This window comes from Calonectris borealis, chromosome 15 (genome assembly GCF_964195595.1).
Source record: "Calonectris borealis chromosome 15, bCalBor7.hap1.2, whole genome shotgun sequence".
NCBI lineage: Eukaryota > Metazoa > Chordata > Aves > Procellariiformes > Procellariidae > Calonectris > Calonectris borealis.
The window spans coordinates 6650723-6663832 of record NC_134326.1 but is presented as its reverse complement, the minus strand read 5'-3'; the positions used below and the strand labels follow the sequence as shown (position 1 = coordinate 6663832).

Genomic DNA, 13110 nt, shown 5'->3' with positions numbered 1-13110 from the left:
ATGATGTGTGACAATTACAGAAGGCATCCCATGCACACTCGCACGTCTGATGTTACTTAGTGTTCTTTGGGTTGTTGACTTACCAACCTTTGTAATGACTACAGTATCATTTTGATGCCTGTAATAAATGGTGAGGGTAGGATGAGCAATACATTTGTCCTCTGTAGCTGAAATGTAATGAAATACAAGAGAGTGCTAAGTAATATGGAAAATACTTGGAAGAGAAGAATGCTGATCCTGTTTTGATGTGCTAAGCATAGTCTCTGAGTCAATTAGACAATGAATGTAGTTTTGGGGACTTTCAGTGCATAAAACTTTGGAGGAGGAGTGCACTCGGAGGAATACGATGCAAGTAGCTGTTTCAAGGAAGACCAGTCAGTGTACTCTGTCACTTTTAATGTGCTTAGGGAAGTTTGATTTCTTAAAGAAACAAAGGAATGACTTAAATCTAATCAAACTTGAGAATTTTTGCTGTCATGATGCAGGGCAGGATTGCAGTTGTTAAGTTCTGTTGCTGGGCAGTCAGCTGTCTTTACTAAAATCCAGTCAGGGGAACCCTTTAAAAATCCCCCACTGCCTTATTTTTGCACAGTCTTTTGTGTGGCTTTTTTTGGCAGTGAAGGGGAAAGGCATATGACTTTCTGCTGATAAGCACTGTAATACATACCTCTAAGGATGATTGCACTTACTTCTTAAATGGGCTTTCTTTTAGCTGCCAATTTTACAAAATCCATATACCCAACCCCTGAATGGAAGGGAAAAGATCTTGTATCACCTAAATGCTAGCACTTCAATAAGAGGAAAATCAAGTCCTTAATTGTCTTTGATTTCTTTCAGACCATGTGTGTCAGAGGTGATGGTGTTTGACAGCGATGATACAGAAGCAGTTGGGACAGCTAAGGTGCAAATTGCAATGAGGTAAGCACTACACATTTTTATTGGATTTTCCTTCAAATGGAAAGAATGATATATGGGATTTAAAAGAGAGTGCTTTCTGTTTTCTTACCCTGTTTATCCTGTCCTATTAGTGTTAACTAACTAATGCCCTCTTTGTAGTGTAATTGAGGATTACACTCAACTCTAGGAGGTCCTTGGCCCAGTTATCCTCTTTCATGTCAGTCGAAATCAACTGGTGATAGTGTGGTATGAGGGTGCAAACTAGCCATGGGAGCACTGACAGTGCTGGGCTGGAGAAAGCCTTTTGCTGGCTTGCAGTCTCCTGTAGCGTGCAGCTTGTGGGGGAAAAACTGCTGAGAGAAAACGGCACTCATAATCATTGACCAAACCTGAATCCCACAAGTAGTGGGTAAGGCATAGGAAGGTAGCCACAGAGGCATCTTGTTTAAACGACTTTGTGGAAGATTATTTATGATTTCAGGAAAAATAAGTAGTGCAAAACTCTCTTGTCACAGCCATCAACAGTAAAACAATGGTTACCCATAACATCTTCACTGTTGTACTTCAGGTATTTCTACTTGTAACTTTTTTATATTACAGTCATTATATAAGGCCTTTCAAAAGGTTTTAGTTACAGTACAGCAATTTAGCTAGACCCCAGGAAAAGCAATGTGTGTTAGGTCAAATCTGTAGTCCACTGTATCTGAATTCCTAAGTTCTGGATGTTCTGGACTGTTCTAAATTCTGGATATTCTGGTAGCAAAACTTCATGTAATATGCAACTGGTTTTTGTTTTAAACTATAGGCAAGCCATGGTCCCATTATAGTTTTGTCTTGTTTGTAAATTTTTAATGATGTTTGTGTTAATGAAACAAGTGGAATACTCATTCATGGAGTCCAAGGCAGACTTTTCAATAGTAATGCTTTTTTTGTGTCTTTCCAATTCAGATATGATGACAAAAATAAACAATTTGCAATACTGGTGATCCAGCTGAGTAATGTTCCAGCACTGCTGTTACAACAAGATCAAAAAGTGTAAGTGGCTGAAATAAACACACTTGAAGTATTTGTATTCCAGTGGGAATTAAAGAGATGTTGTTTTTTATTTTTTCACACTCTTAAAAATTTACCCTTTCTGAAATGCTTCTACACTTTGTTATGTGTAGCAATATTTATGAACTAATAAACCCATAAACTGAAATAAGATACAATTTTTTCCTCAAAGGTCTGTATTTGCTAGGAAAAGACTTGCCTGGAATTAGCACTAGCCAGCAAAGTTCTTAACTGTAGCAGTGCCCAGAGCAACTGCATCGAGTGGAGAGGGGGCGTTCGTTCTGCTGCAGAACACATCCTGGGACACCTGCACGGATGCATGTGTGGGGGAACGTACAGCTTCTACTAGACTCATTCTAGGCACAAGGTTTTTAAATTCAGCTGTGTGCTGAATAAGCTGACAAAAATCTGATTCATTTTTGCGTAGCGTAACATACAAAAGGGTATGTTAGCAGCGTGACAAGTTGCACAGACGTAAACAACCATGTAAAACATAATCCCATGATGTTCAATTACAAGTTCAGAAGGATGAAGTCTATGGCAACTCATGCCACTTCATGTCTCTGATGTTGTGATGAGATGTTCCTTTTTTCTCAGTTGACTGATATTCCAAAGAATAGGATAGGACAGTAATGTCCACAGTGCTTAGGATGAATTTCACTTACAGATTTATGGAGCTCTTGCAGTGGAGGGAACTGCAAACCTGTACAGTAACGCTGATTGCATCGCTTTTTTCAATAGGAACATTCGCGTGGCTGTCCTGCCCTGTTCAGAAAGCACAAGCTGCTTGTTTCGCACAAGACCGGTGGAAGCTTCAGACAATCTTGTGTACAATGAAGTATTTTGGGTTTCTATCTCTTACCCGGCTTTACGCCAGAAGACTTTAAGAGTCGATGTTTGCACTGTAGATAAGTCTCACCTTGAAGAATGTTTGGTTAGTATTAATCTCTATTTTAATATCTTTGTGTTTGTTTTCTCTTTTGAATTAGACAAAATCTTAAACTCTGAAGTATGGCAATTTCTATGAAAGTTTGCTTGATAATCCTTAGCTATATGATCTCTCCCAGATAGTGTTCTTTGCAATAACTATTTTGATCAGGGAAAAAAAAAATCTATTAGATAAATGTTTTGTTACAGAACTACTGGTAACTTTGTCAGAGTACTAGATTTCCCTTCTCTCATGATTTAATGTGAAACCCTACCTATTTTTCTTCCTTTTGGAAACATTTGTTGTAATGTGATTGAGAATGGACTTCTTACAGGAATTTTGAAGCCACTGTAGAATATTAAAGATCTCTAAAGGATTTTTTAAAAAACTGCTATTAATCTATACTATTAAAATCTATATGAGTATAGTTTTTTTGAGTGCTCGTATTGCCATTGCCAGCCACCCTCTATTGTTAGAAGAGCTTTTTTGTTGCTCAGTATTATGTGAGCAAGTTGATTTTAATAGAACTGTTTCTGGAGTATTGTACTCCAGAACATTAGTAGGGTGTGTTGAGCTGGGACATGATGCAGATGACACCAAGTTGGGCAGGAGTGTTGATCTGCTCGAGGGTAGGAAGGCTCTGCAGAGGGACCTGGACAGGCTGGATCGATGGGCTGAGGCCAACTGTATGAGGTTCAACAAGGCCAAGTGCCGGGTCCCGCACTTCGGCCACAACAACCCCAGGCAACGCTACAGGCTTGGGGAAGAGTGGCTGGAAAGCTGCCCGGAGGAAAAGGACCTGGGGGTGCTGGTCGACAGCCGGCTAAACATGAGTCGGCAGTGTGCCCAGGTGGCCAAGAAGGCCAACGGCATCCTGGCCTGTATCAGAAATAGTGTGGCCAGCAGGAGCAGGGAGGTGATCGTGCCCCTGTACTCGGCACTGGTGAGGCCGCACCTCGAACACTGTGTTCAGTTTTGGGCCCTTCACTACAAGAAGGACATGGAGGTGCTGGAGCGTGTCCAGAGGAGGGCAACAAAGCTGGTGAAGGGCCTGGAGCACAAGTCTGATGAGGAGCGGCTGAGGGAACTGGGGTTGTTTAGCCTGGAGAAGAGGAGGCTGAGGGGAGACCTTATCACGCTCTACAACTACCTGAAAGGAGGTTGTAGCGAGGTGGGTGTTGGTCTCTTCTGCCAAGTAACAAGTGATAGGACGAGAGGAAATGGCCTCAAGTTGCACCAGGGGAGGTTTAGATTGAACATTAGGAGAAATTTCTTTACTGTAAGAGTGGTCAGGCCTTGGCACAGGCTGCCCAGGGAAGTGGTGGAGTCACCATCCCTGGAGGTATTTAAAAGACGTGTAGATGAGGCCCTTAGGGACATGGTGTAGTGGGCATGGTGTGTTGGGTTGACGGTTGGTCACGATGATCTTAGAGGTCTTTTCCAACCTGTATGATTCTATAAGCAATGATGAAGTTACACAGAAGTTGATGTTTTGTCCTGCATGTGTTCCGTAGCATCTCCCTTGGCTGGAGGTATACATGTTTTATGGTGCTTCTGCATTTCTTCCTTCACTTGCTTTGCATAGCACGCTTTGGTTCAGGAAAGCATCTGTTTTCCAAATGGGATTTTTCTTTTTTGGCAGCGTGTACATCCTACAGTACCTGAGCTCCAGGTGGGAGCACACTAACTTGCAGCAGGCGTGCTCTGCATGCAGTCTGCTGGACTGGGTTGGTGCAATGGAGTCCACTCAGACATGGATTAAATAAATTGCAAATCAGTTTTACTTTGGTTTTGAATATGTCAGGATGTGTACTAAATGTAACACAGTAAAAAATGACAAGGCAGATGAAGAGGAATGGAATATACAAAACTAAAGCATCGCAGCCTGAGGCAGTGATTTTTGTCAGCCTTGCAGATTTCTTGAAAGGGAGTCTTCATCTCCACTTCCCTTCTGTTTTTCTTTGAAGCTCTGGCTGTAATTTATCCTGGCTGCAGTAGCACTGTTCATACTTCTGGATTCTTGTACACAAGAGCTGTAGTGAAGCACTTGCTAACTTGGATTGGAAGTCTTAGACAATGTTAAAAATAATTAAACATAAAGCATTACTAGTGCTGTTGAAATGGGGATAAACAGGGCAAACTTGCTGAAATCAAGTAGTCCTGGATTTTTGCTCTCATTTCTTCTTACTGGTGTGGTAGTGGTTTATTTTAGTATTACACTAAAACTGTGTTTTTCCTCTCAATAGGGTGGAGCACAAATTAGCCTTGCTGAAATATGTAGATCCGGAGAGAAATCAACCCGTTGGTATAACCTCCTTAGTTATAAGTATCTGCAGAAGCAAAACAGGAAAAGTAAACAAGGAAGCATTCACTTTGAAGTACCCTGCACTGAAAAAACAGTAAGAACAACTGCTTAAATCAAACCAACCTCTTCTAAACAGTACTAATGAGAGGGTTTATGAGGCTGAAGGACTGTTACAATAGATGAGAAGTAAAGGCTGGTGTGTTTATATTTAGAACTTGAAAATGTCATTAAGTGCAGCAAAATAATTAACATGTCAATTACAGATATGCCCTTGTCCTGGGCTAAATACTTACTGAAATCTACTCCTCACGAAGCTGAGGGATGTGGTATGTGGTCTGGTGTAAGTGATGTGCGAGCTCTTGCCTTTCTTCCCACTAGACAGTTCACCTTGCTGCAATGGACTTGCCAAACAAGTCAAGATACAGACTTACCTTTGCACGTGCATGGCATGCAATATGCTCAGCCTATAGCTGCACACATGCATATGCTGGTGTAACTGGGGGAGGTGGGCCAGGTGTGCTCCCACAGGCTTGACTGAGCACTGTATGTGCACTGTAGGCTGCTTGAACAACGCGGGTGTAGAGACTACGACTCTCTCCTGCCACCAGAGGAAGAACAATAGGGGCTGTTCTGACCAGAAAGGCTGGGCGCTTTGCAGTTTGTGAAAGTTGTATCTTCACAAGAAACCTGTTGATCTCCTCAGGACTCTGTCTCAGCACTCTTAGAGCAGACAGCTGTTGAACTGGAAGCTGTGGAGAAGAAACTGGAGGAAAGCAGAAGCACTTTAACTAGCGGAGAGAGCTGGTAGGTAGCATCCCACCGTCTTAGCGTTGTGGGATGATCAGAGCATCTGGGGATTCATGTGCAGAGAAAAAAGCAGATGATACAGAGCTGTGGGAGGCTGCTTCTGTCTCTTTCTGTTTTGGTGAAAAATGTCTGTCTTCTGTTTGGGAGGTTGTGCTTGGGAAATGGGAACAAAGCTGATAAATGTTGAAAATGGTCAATAGCACTATGCTAATTTTGTTATTTGTACAACGTTCTATGGATGTCCAAGAAAGCTCCACTGTATGGTGCAAGGCTTTGCTTGAATATTAATTTTGGCTGTTGTTTACATGGTTCAGATTCAGATTTTATTAATGAAGCCCAACATTTGAAATAAAAAGCAAGCCTGACCAATGGGTTTGATGGAGAAGCCAGCTGTGAGTTCAAAGGAGCTGGAAAGGATGTTTAAACAAAGCTTCAATTTTGTCCGGCATCACTTTTTAAACTAAGATTAATGGCATCCTGAGAGCTCCCCTTAAGATGTACTCATCTGAAGCTCAGACCACATAGCTGAACCCTCAGCTTGCTTCTTTTGAGGCAAGATCAGTATGAAGTTTTTGGCTGTAATGGTTGCCTTCTGGTGCAGCTTCGGTGCAGGTTCAATTATTCCCTTATAAGCCTGTGTTTGCGTAATCTCAGTGGCTACAGGACCTGCCAGGTACAACTGGCTGCCTTGGGGACGTGTTTCTGTCCAGCAGCTTACAGGAGGTACTCCTGCTGCCAGGCCAGAGTATTGTGCACAATAAGCCAGTTCAATAACAAAGCTATTCTTAATAGGCAAGACGAAGAGGTTCCTGATCAGGAAGAACAGGACGAGATCAGTGAAAATGAAGCAGAGGAGGAGGAAGAATTCTGTGCCGGAAAATCGCTCTGGGAAACAGAAGAAAGTCTGAATTCCCAGCTGCACATGGAAATAGCAGTGAAGGTAAAGTCAAGGGCCTTTTGAACAGAAAGATGAGTTAAGCTTACCATTGCTCAGCTGACTGGGTTGCTCTTGAGCTGAGCAAGGCTTACAGCAGTTATTTGAAAGTTCATCATTGATGTTTAAATGTTTATCTACCTGAAATATTTTAAATAACTCTACTCGACCATTTTGTCCCACAGTTAATATAGCATCATTTCATGCCTTCTTTTTGCTGCTCATGAAAACTGTTTTCATTAATGTGACTGTGACCTTGTTTAATTCTGAATGTAGTTGTAGTCTAACAAACGTGTGCTGTACACATGCTCTCTGCGCATGTACATACAGCGATTTGGATCTTTGCTGCAGATGCACAAGAAGTAAGGGAATGGTCTTTAAAATCAGACCTCTGTTCTGTGTAAGATTGCCAGGTCACATTGACGTACTGGATCAACAGGCAAAGCTCGTTGGAATCAATCGTGTTGTACAGCGATCAATGGATGCAGAGCCCTTAGGGAGCGATACAGTTAATATAGCAGCCTCGGAGTTCAAAGGGTGAAGTGTCAGGACACACTGCATGAAAAGGGCTAAAGAATATCTGGTTTTGAATGCGATGCCGCTGGGACTGAAAGCAGAGACGTATCACAGGTGGCTGTCAGACAGCCCTGGGTACGTGTCATCGGTAAGATGGCAAGCTGGCATTTACATTGCAGTGTCTGTCTTTCAGGTGGATAAAGAGACAAACACAGAGACCCTTGCACAGTCTTCTACCGTAGTTCGTCCAAAAGACAAAAGAGCAGCAAATCCACCCCAAACTCAGTTTGTCAGAGGTAGCACTATCATCCGCTCAAAAACATTTTCACCAGGACCACAAAGTCAGTATGTGTGTCGGGTAAGGAAAATGCAATCCTGAGGTTATAAATGCTGGTTTTTGCTAATGAATGCATGATATCAATGTTCACTTAGTCTGAATTTTTCACGGAGACGTGACACTGCTTTCTTCTCTCCCCCTTTGACTTCAGAAGTTGCTCTGTCCTCACGTCCTAGACAGTATCCTTCCTTGGAACTAATAGTATTAAGCACAAATTCATAAAATATATATGTGCACATATGTTTGTGGTACATGCAGCATATTGAGATGCCCAAACTAACCTGGAAGGGCTGCTGTAAGACAGTGATGAATAAGCTGCATATCGAACCCTTTCCTGCTGCCTTAAGACTGTTCTATGCTAACTTGGAACTGAGTTAGCTGTGTCTGCCTGACTTTAGATGAGGTGAACATGAAAGCTTGATAGAAATGGAAAGGTAAGTACCTCATAATGTCAGCAAAAAAATTGTGGAAGCTTGAAAGTCTCCAGTGTGCTTTGTCTGAAGGAACTGAACAGGCCACCTACTGGGTCAGGATGTCACTTCCACTGCTTTGAAATGTTTGTTCACAATTATTTCCTGGATTGAGGGTCAGCCTAAACTATAAATAACTCGTCTTTTAAATTGAATTGGCAAACAAGCAAGCACTGCCTTTTATCACGCATGACCTGTCCTAAGTGGGCATGCTCTTAATACAGCTGAGCCAGATTTGATGTGCAAGTTTTCTCCGATTCAGAAGCAGGTGCTTCCATAGAAACAAACCTTAATTAATTTGCAGTTGTGGCCTGTGCTTGGATGGTAGAGGTACTGTGTTCCCAGCACATGCAGATCCCACACGCCTGTTCCCCCCCCCCCCAACTTTGAGAAGGAACATGAGAAGGGAACTAAACCCTACTTGAATTGAGCTTTTTTTAAGGGTCTAGAGACAATCACAAAAGAAGGCAGGTTGTATGTGTGTAACACGACAACTCTTAAGTTGAAAAACCCAGGGGGATAGCTTACAGGTAAACCTAGCTCTTGCACCACTAGCTTAAAATACAGGTGATTTTAGAAAAGAGAAATCTCTAGTAAAATAGCCCTATGTTTTACAGATGCTAGAAAAGAGGGGTTTTTTTTATTACTTAGAGCTTATTTTTTTAGGCTGTTTTGCCCAGCCTAGTTACTTGCACAGGAGAAGGGCAGTGGGGTAGAGTCCCATATTATACCCTAACTTAGTGTCTCTCTTTCCATGCAGTCTATTCCCAAAAAGGGACAGAGTTCAAGGCTTGTGGCAGGATTTGGCTGTGCCAAATGGGTTGCATGTTGTGCACTCAGATTGAGGTGGCAGCTGTCCGCTGTAGCCTTTGACAAAACTTCATAGTTCTGCTTACATCACTGCTTATAATCACTTACTGAACCCTCTGATCTTGCTAATAATGTATGTATGCACTGCTTGTATTTCTTTCATGAAAACTATGTGGGTTTTACTTTCATTTTCAGCTGAATCGCAGTGATAGTGACAGTTCAACGCTATCCAAAAAGCCCCCCTTCGTTCGAAATGCAATGGAGAGACGAAGTGTCAGAGTGAAACGGGTAAAAACGTCACCACTTTTTTTTTTTCTAGCATAGACACTAACAAAAAATGGAAAACTGTTTTAAAGGAAGATTTTTGCAAACATAAACCAGTTGCCACGTGATTTCATTCACAACCTTTTCTTTGTGTGTGAGAAGTCTCTCCAGGCTACTTTGACGTATCAGAATATGACAGGAACGTTTAAATTGGAACTTGTTTAGAACAATCAATTTAGGAAGATGGTTCCTGGTATTTTCCATCTTGTCAGAGCTCAAGTAGCGCAAATAGTTTTGCTGTGCTTATTGTTGCGAGATCCTGAAGTACTTATAATAAATGTGAGGAGCTGGGGAAGAGGGTGAGGAGAATGATGTCTCAGAGGCTGAGGTGACCCTGTTGTGGCACACAGTGAACCCCTGTGCCTGTTGTGATGGCAATCACTGAAATTCCCCAGGGATACTGATGCTGACCTCCTAAGGAGATGGTTTTCTTGAGGCAGCTTGTGTTTGAAACTAGCAGAAGGCAACATAATATGTTACTGGAAAAAAACGAACACAGGTTTTTCTGCTGCATTGTGGATTCATCTAAGGATGAGACATTAAACTTAGGAGCAAGGTGTGCAAGCAAGACTTGTTTGATTTGGAGAAGCTGCCAAGGAAGAAATTTAGTGAAAACACCAAAATCAAAAGGCTTATCTGTAAGACTTGCTTGAGTTTGTGCTCTCTGTCTTGAGATGGATTGGAAAGCAGGATCAATAGAGATGCTTTGTGCTAAGAGAAGTTCTGGAAAAATGGGTCTCATGATGTTATTTGGCCCTTCCTGGGGGAGTGGTTGGGACAGTTCTCATCACTGTGTTCATACACCCCTTCTTTTCTAGCCTTCAATCAAGTCCTTTGGTACGGAGCGCCTAATCCGCACTTCGCTAGACCTGGAGCTGGACTTGCAAGCTTCAAAAACCTGGCATGATCGGCTGGTTCAGGAGATCTCGGTGCTGAGAGAACTGAAGGAACAGTTGGAACAAGCTCAAAGTCAGGGTGAAAAAGAGTTGCCGCAGTGGGTGAAGGATGACGAGAGATTTCGACTGCTGCTGAGGCTAGTGGAAAAAAGAGTGAGTAATACCTGCCCTTGGATTTTATCACGTTTTGAGAAACATGATTTGAGAAACAGGGTACTTTGGACAGTCAGGAAATGAAGCTTAGCACTAGAGTCACTCATGTCTTCTACTTACGGCTCCATCAAGCATTGACGATGGAAGCTGCAGTCCTTGAGTGTCTGGCTATTCTCAGGTGTGGTATTTACAAATTGCAGTGCCCGTGCCTGCCTTCCCACAGGTACGAGGGTTAGGAAGATAGCAGTTATGGCTCTTGCTTCTTCTAAGAGAAATAATGGCTGCATAAAATTTGTGCATGGATGACACTTGGCTTTAGAATAGGATCCTTATACAAGTCAGATGATAGCAGACTTTCTGGCTTTAATAGTATCTATCATTCTGCTTTTGAAGGGTGGTCTGCGGGGCAGGGATGGAAAGGAGACAGAATTACCAAGAATTTCAACAACAGTTCATTAAACAATTTTGTTTTCTTTTATGAAAGTTGTCTTTGAAAGCATTATCACTTTTGCTGGAGTTTGAACCCTTTTTAACTTCCTGTAGAGTTCTGTTAGTCCCGAACCCGTGCATTTACCAGCACAGAGATTTCCCGCCTTAGCACAGATGCAAACATGAGAAGTCACAAATGCCGTCTGTTTCGTGACGTGCAGCCTCCCAATCCATAGCAGCTGTGGTGTGTCCTGGTTAGCACTTACCTTACTCTGTCTACATCATACTGTCCCTCGTGTACAGGGCTCCTTCTCCACTTCTGTGATGTATCGGTGTCAGCACCTCTGCACCAGGCAGAAGCTAAGCTGTTAGGGCACCAGGTGTAGGAGTGAGTTGATACAAGGTGCCCTTTGGGGCACAGCTGGAACATGGGTTGCCAGGTTCTTGCATGAGCTGATCTGCTGGCTTAAAAAAAAATATCAAGAAGATGCAAAAAAGGTGCAGATAGCACCCATGATTCTTACCAAAGAGCTGGAAGAAGACCTTACAAAAAGCTCTCTCCATTACAGTGGTTAGCTGACAAGCCTTCGGTTTAGCTTCTGTGGCTTGTGATTCCAGAGTCAACAGTTTCCAAGCCCCTCAGACCTGCAGCTGAAATCCTGCTGTATCTGGAGATTAGTTGGGATAAAATGATTCCTCCTGGAAACACAAACAGCTTTTTTCCATTATTCGTTTAGGTGGAAAAAACAGAACAAAAGTGTGAGCTTAAAGCTGATAAAATGATGAGAGCTGCTGCCAAGGACGTCCACAGGCTGCGAGGGCAGAGTCGGAAGGAGCCTCTGGAAGTGCAGTCATTCAGGTAAATACGGGTCACTGGTAAAGGGAAGGAAAAATTGACTGCTACCACGATTTTTCTGTGGGTGACTAAGATGCTGATGAGGAAAGCTCATCTTTGTAGAAGTAGTTAACTGTTCTGCCTAAACAAAAATTTCTGTATTTTTATATCAAAGTATGAGGTCTGAGAGTCAGGGAAACTAGCTGCAGCACTGCATGTGACCTCAAAGCAACCGGCAGTGCTCCGAATCATTCCCCACCTGGCAACAAATTCACGAATCCTTTGTTTAATACAGAAGCAGCCCTTTGCTTCCCTAAGTAACATGCCTAGAAAGCCAAAAACCCGAGCCTTTCTGAAATGGCTTTTTGATAAGGTCAGTGTTGTGAGTTTAACTGTAAGGATGCCTTGTGTCTGATATGTAAATAAGAGGTGTAGGTTGTGAGAGGACGTGCTGCTGCTCCTTGTGGTGACAGCTGGTGGGATAAATTTTAATGGGGATGATGGACATTTCTGGCAAGACTTCCATTGCATTAACAACTGATCATCTTTTTTTAGAGAGAAAATGGCATTTTTCACACGGCCAAGGATAAACATTCCAACACTCTCTGCGGACGATGTGTGATCACCATAAAGTATTTGCTTTCTGGACAATTCTACAAATGCAGTTTGGGTTTTGAAGTTATTTATGTGGTTTTATGAAGGTACCAAGGCATTTGTATATTAGAGCTTTTGTCAGTATGTGGATGTTTTGAAGATTTTTAGGTTAAAGTTATATCATCACAGAAACCAGCATTAAAGTGACAAGATTGTATAGTTTGTATATTTAGGAATGTATTTTTGGGAAATAGAATTTTAAATAAGAACAAATGCAGCGTAAGGTGCTGTTATTCTTAAATAATGCTGTTTAGACTTTTTGTACAGCTCTACCTTTTAGAGGTTTTACTGCAATAAAATACATTTGAAGGAACCTCACCCCTACCTTCTATGATGTTCTGCATCGGACTCTCCTCTGAGTGATGTATTTTGTATCCTGTGGGGAATGCAGGGAGCCAGTTGTGACTCCCCAGTGCTGTGAACGAATTCGCTGTGAGCTGTGAAGCGTTTGTGTTTCCTGCCAGGTCATAAAAGTGGGTGTGAAGTTCAGAATACTTGCACTTTTAACACTTGTACTGCAGCTCATGTCTGTAATGGGTCTGTTAAGGTAACTTGGGGAGCCCATTGAAACCACTGCTGTGGGAGGAGGGCTGCAGGTTTTAAGTCCATTTTAGGTTTTTCCAATAAAGTGACCTTTCTGGACAAACCTGCCTTCTCCCTTTTTGTCTTGTGTGAATCTTCTCATCACCTGGCACCTCATTTGTGTGTTTTTTTCTGTCACTAGCTGGAATTATATAGCTTTTAACGTGTCTTGCTCTGTAA

The 13110-nt window shown here is 42.3% G+C and overlaps 1 protein-coding gene across 1 annotated transcript in view; it reads left to right on the top strand.

The window, feature by feature from the left end:
• Nucleotides 1-12994, top strand: part of WWC1 (WW and C2 domain containing 1) — a 73376-nt gene extending 60382 nt beyond the window's left edge. The window contains exons 13-23 of the mRNA XM_075164116.1: nt 838-918; nt 1846-1932; nt 2692-2884; nt 5125-5277; nt 5887-5987; nt 6783-6930; nt 7634-7798; nt 9253-9345; nt 10200-10430; nt 11597-11718; nt 12250-12994. Of these exons, the coding sequence (XP_075020217.1) occupies nt 838-918; nt 1846-1932; nt 2692-2884; nt 5125-5277; nt 5887-5987; nt 6783-6930; nt 7634-7798; nt 9253-9345; nt 10200-10430; nt 11597-11718; nt 12250-12316 (1441 nt within the window). The 3' untranslated portion in view covers nt 12317-12994. The remainder of the gene's footprint in view (nt 1-837; nt 919-1845; nt 1933-2691; nt 2885-5124; nt 5278-5886; nt 5988-6782; nt 6931-7633; nt 7799-9252; nt 9346-10199; nt 10431-11596; nt 11719-12249) is intronic.
• The last annotated feature ends 116 nt before the right edge of the window (nt 12995-13110 follow it).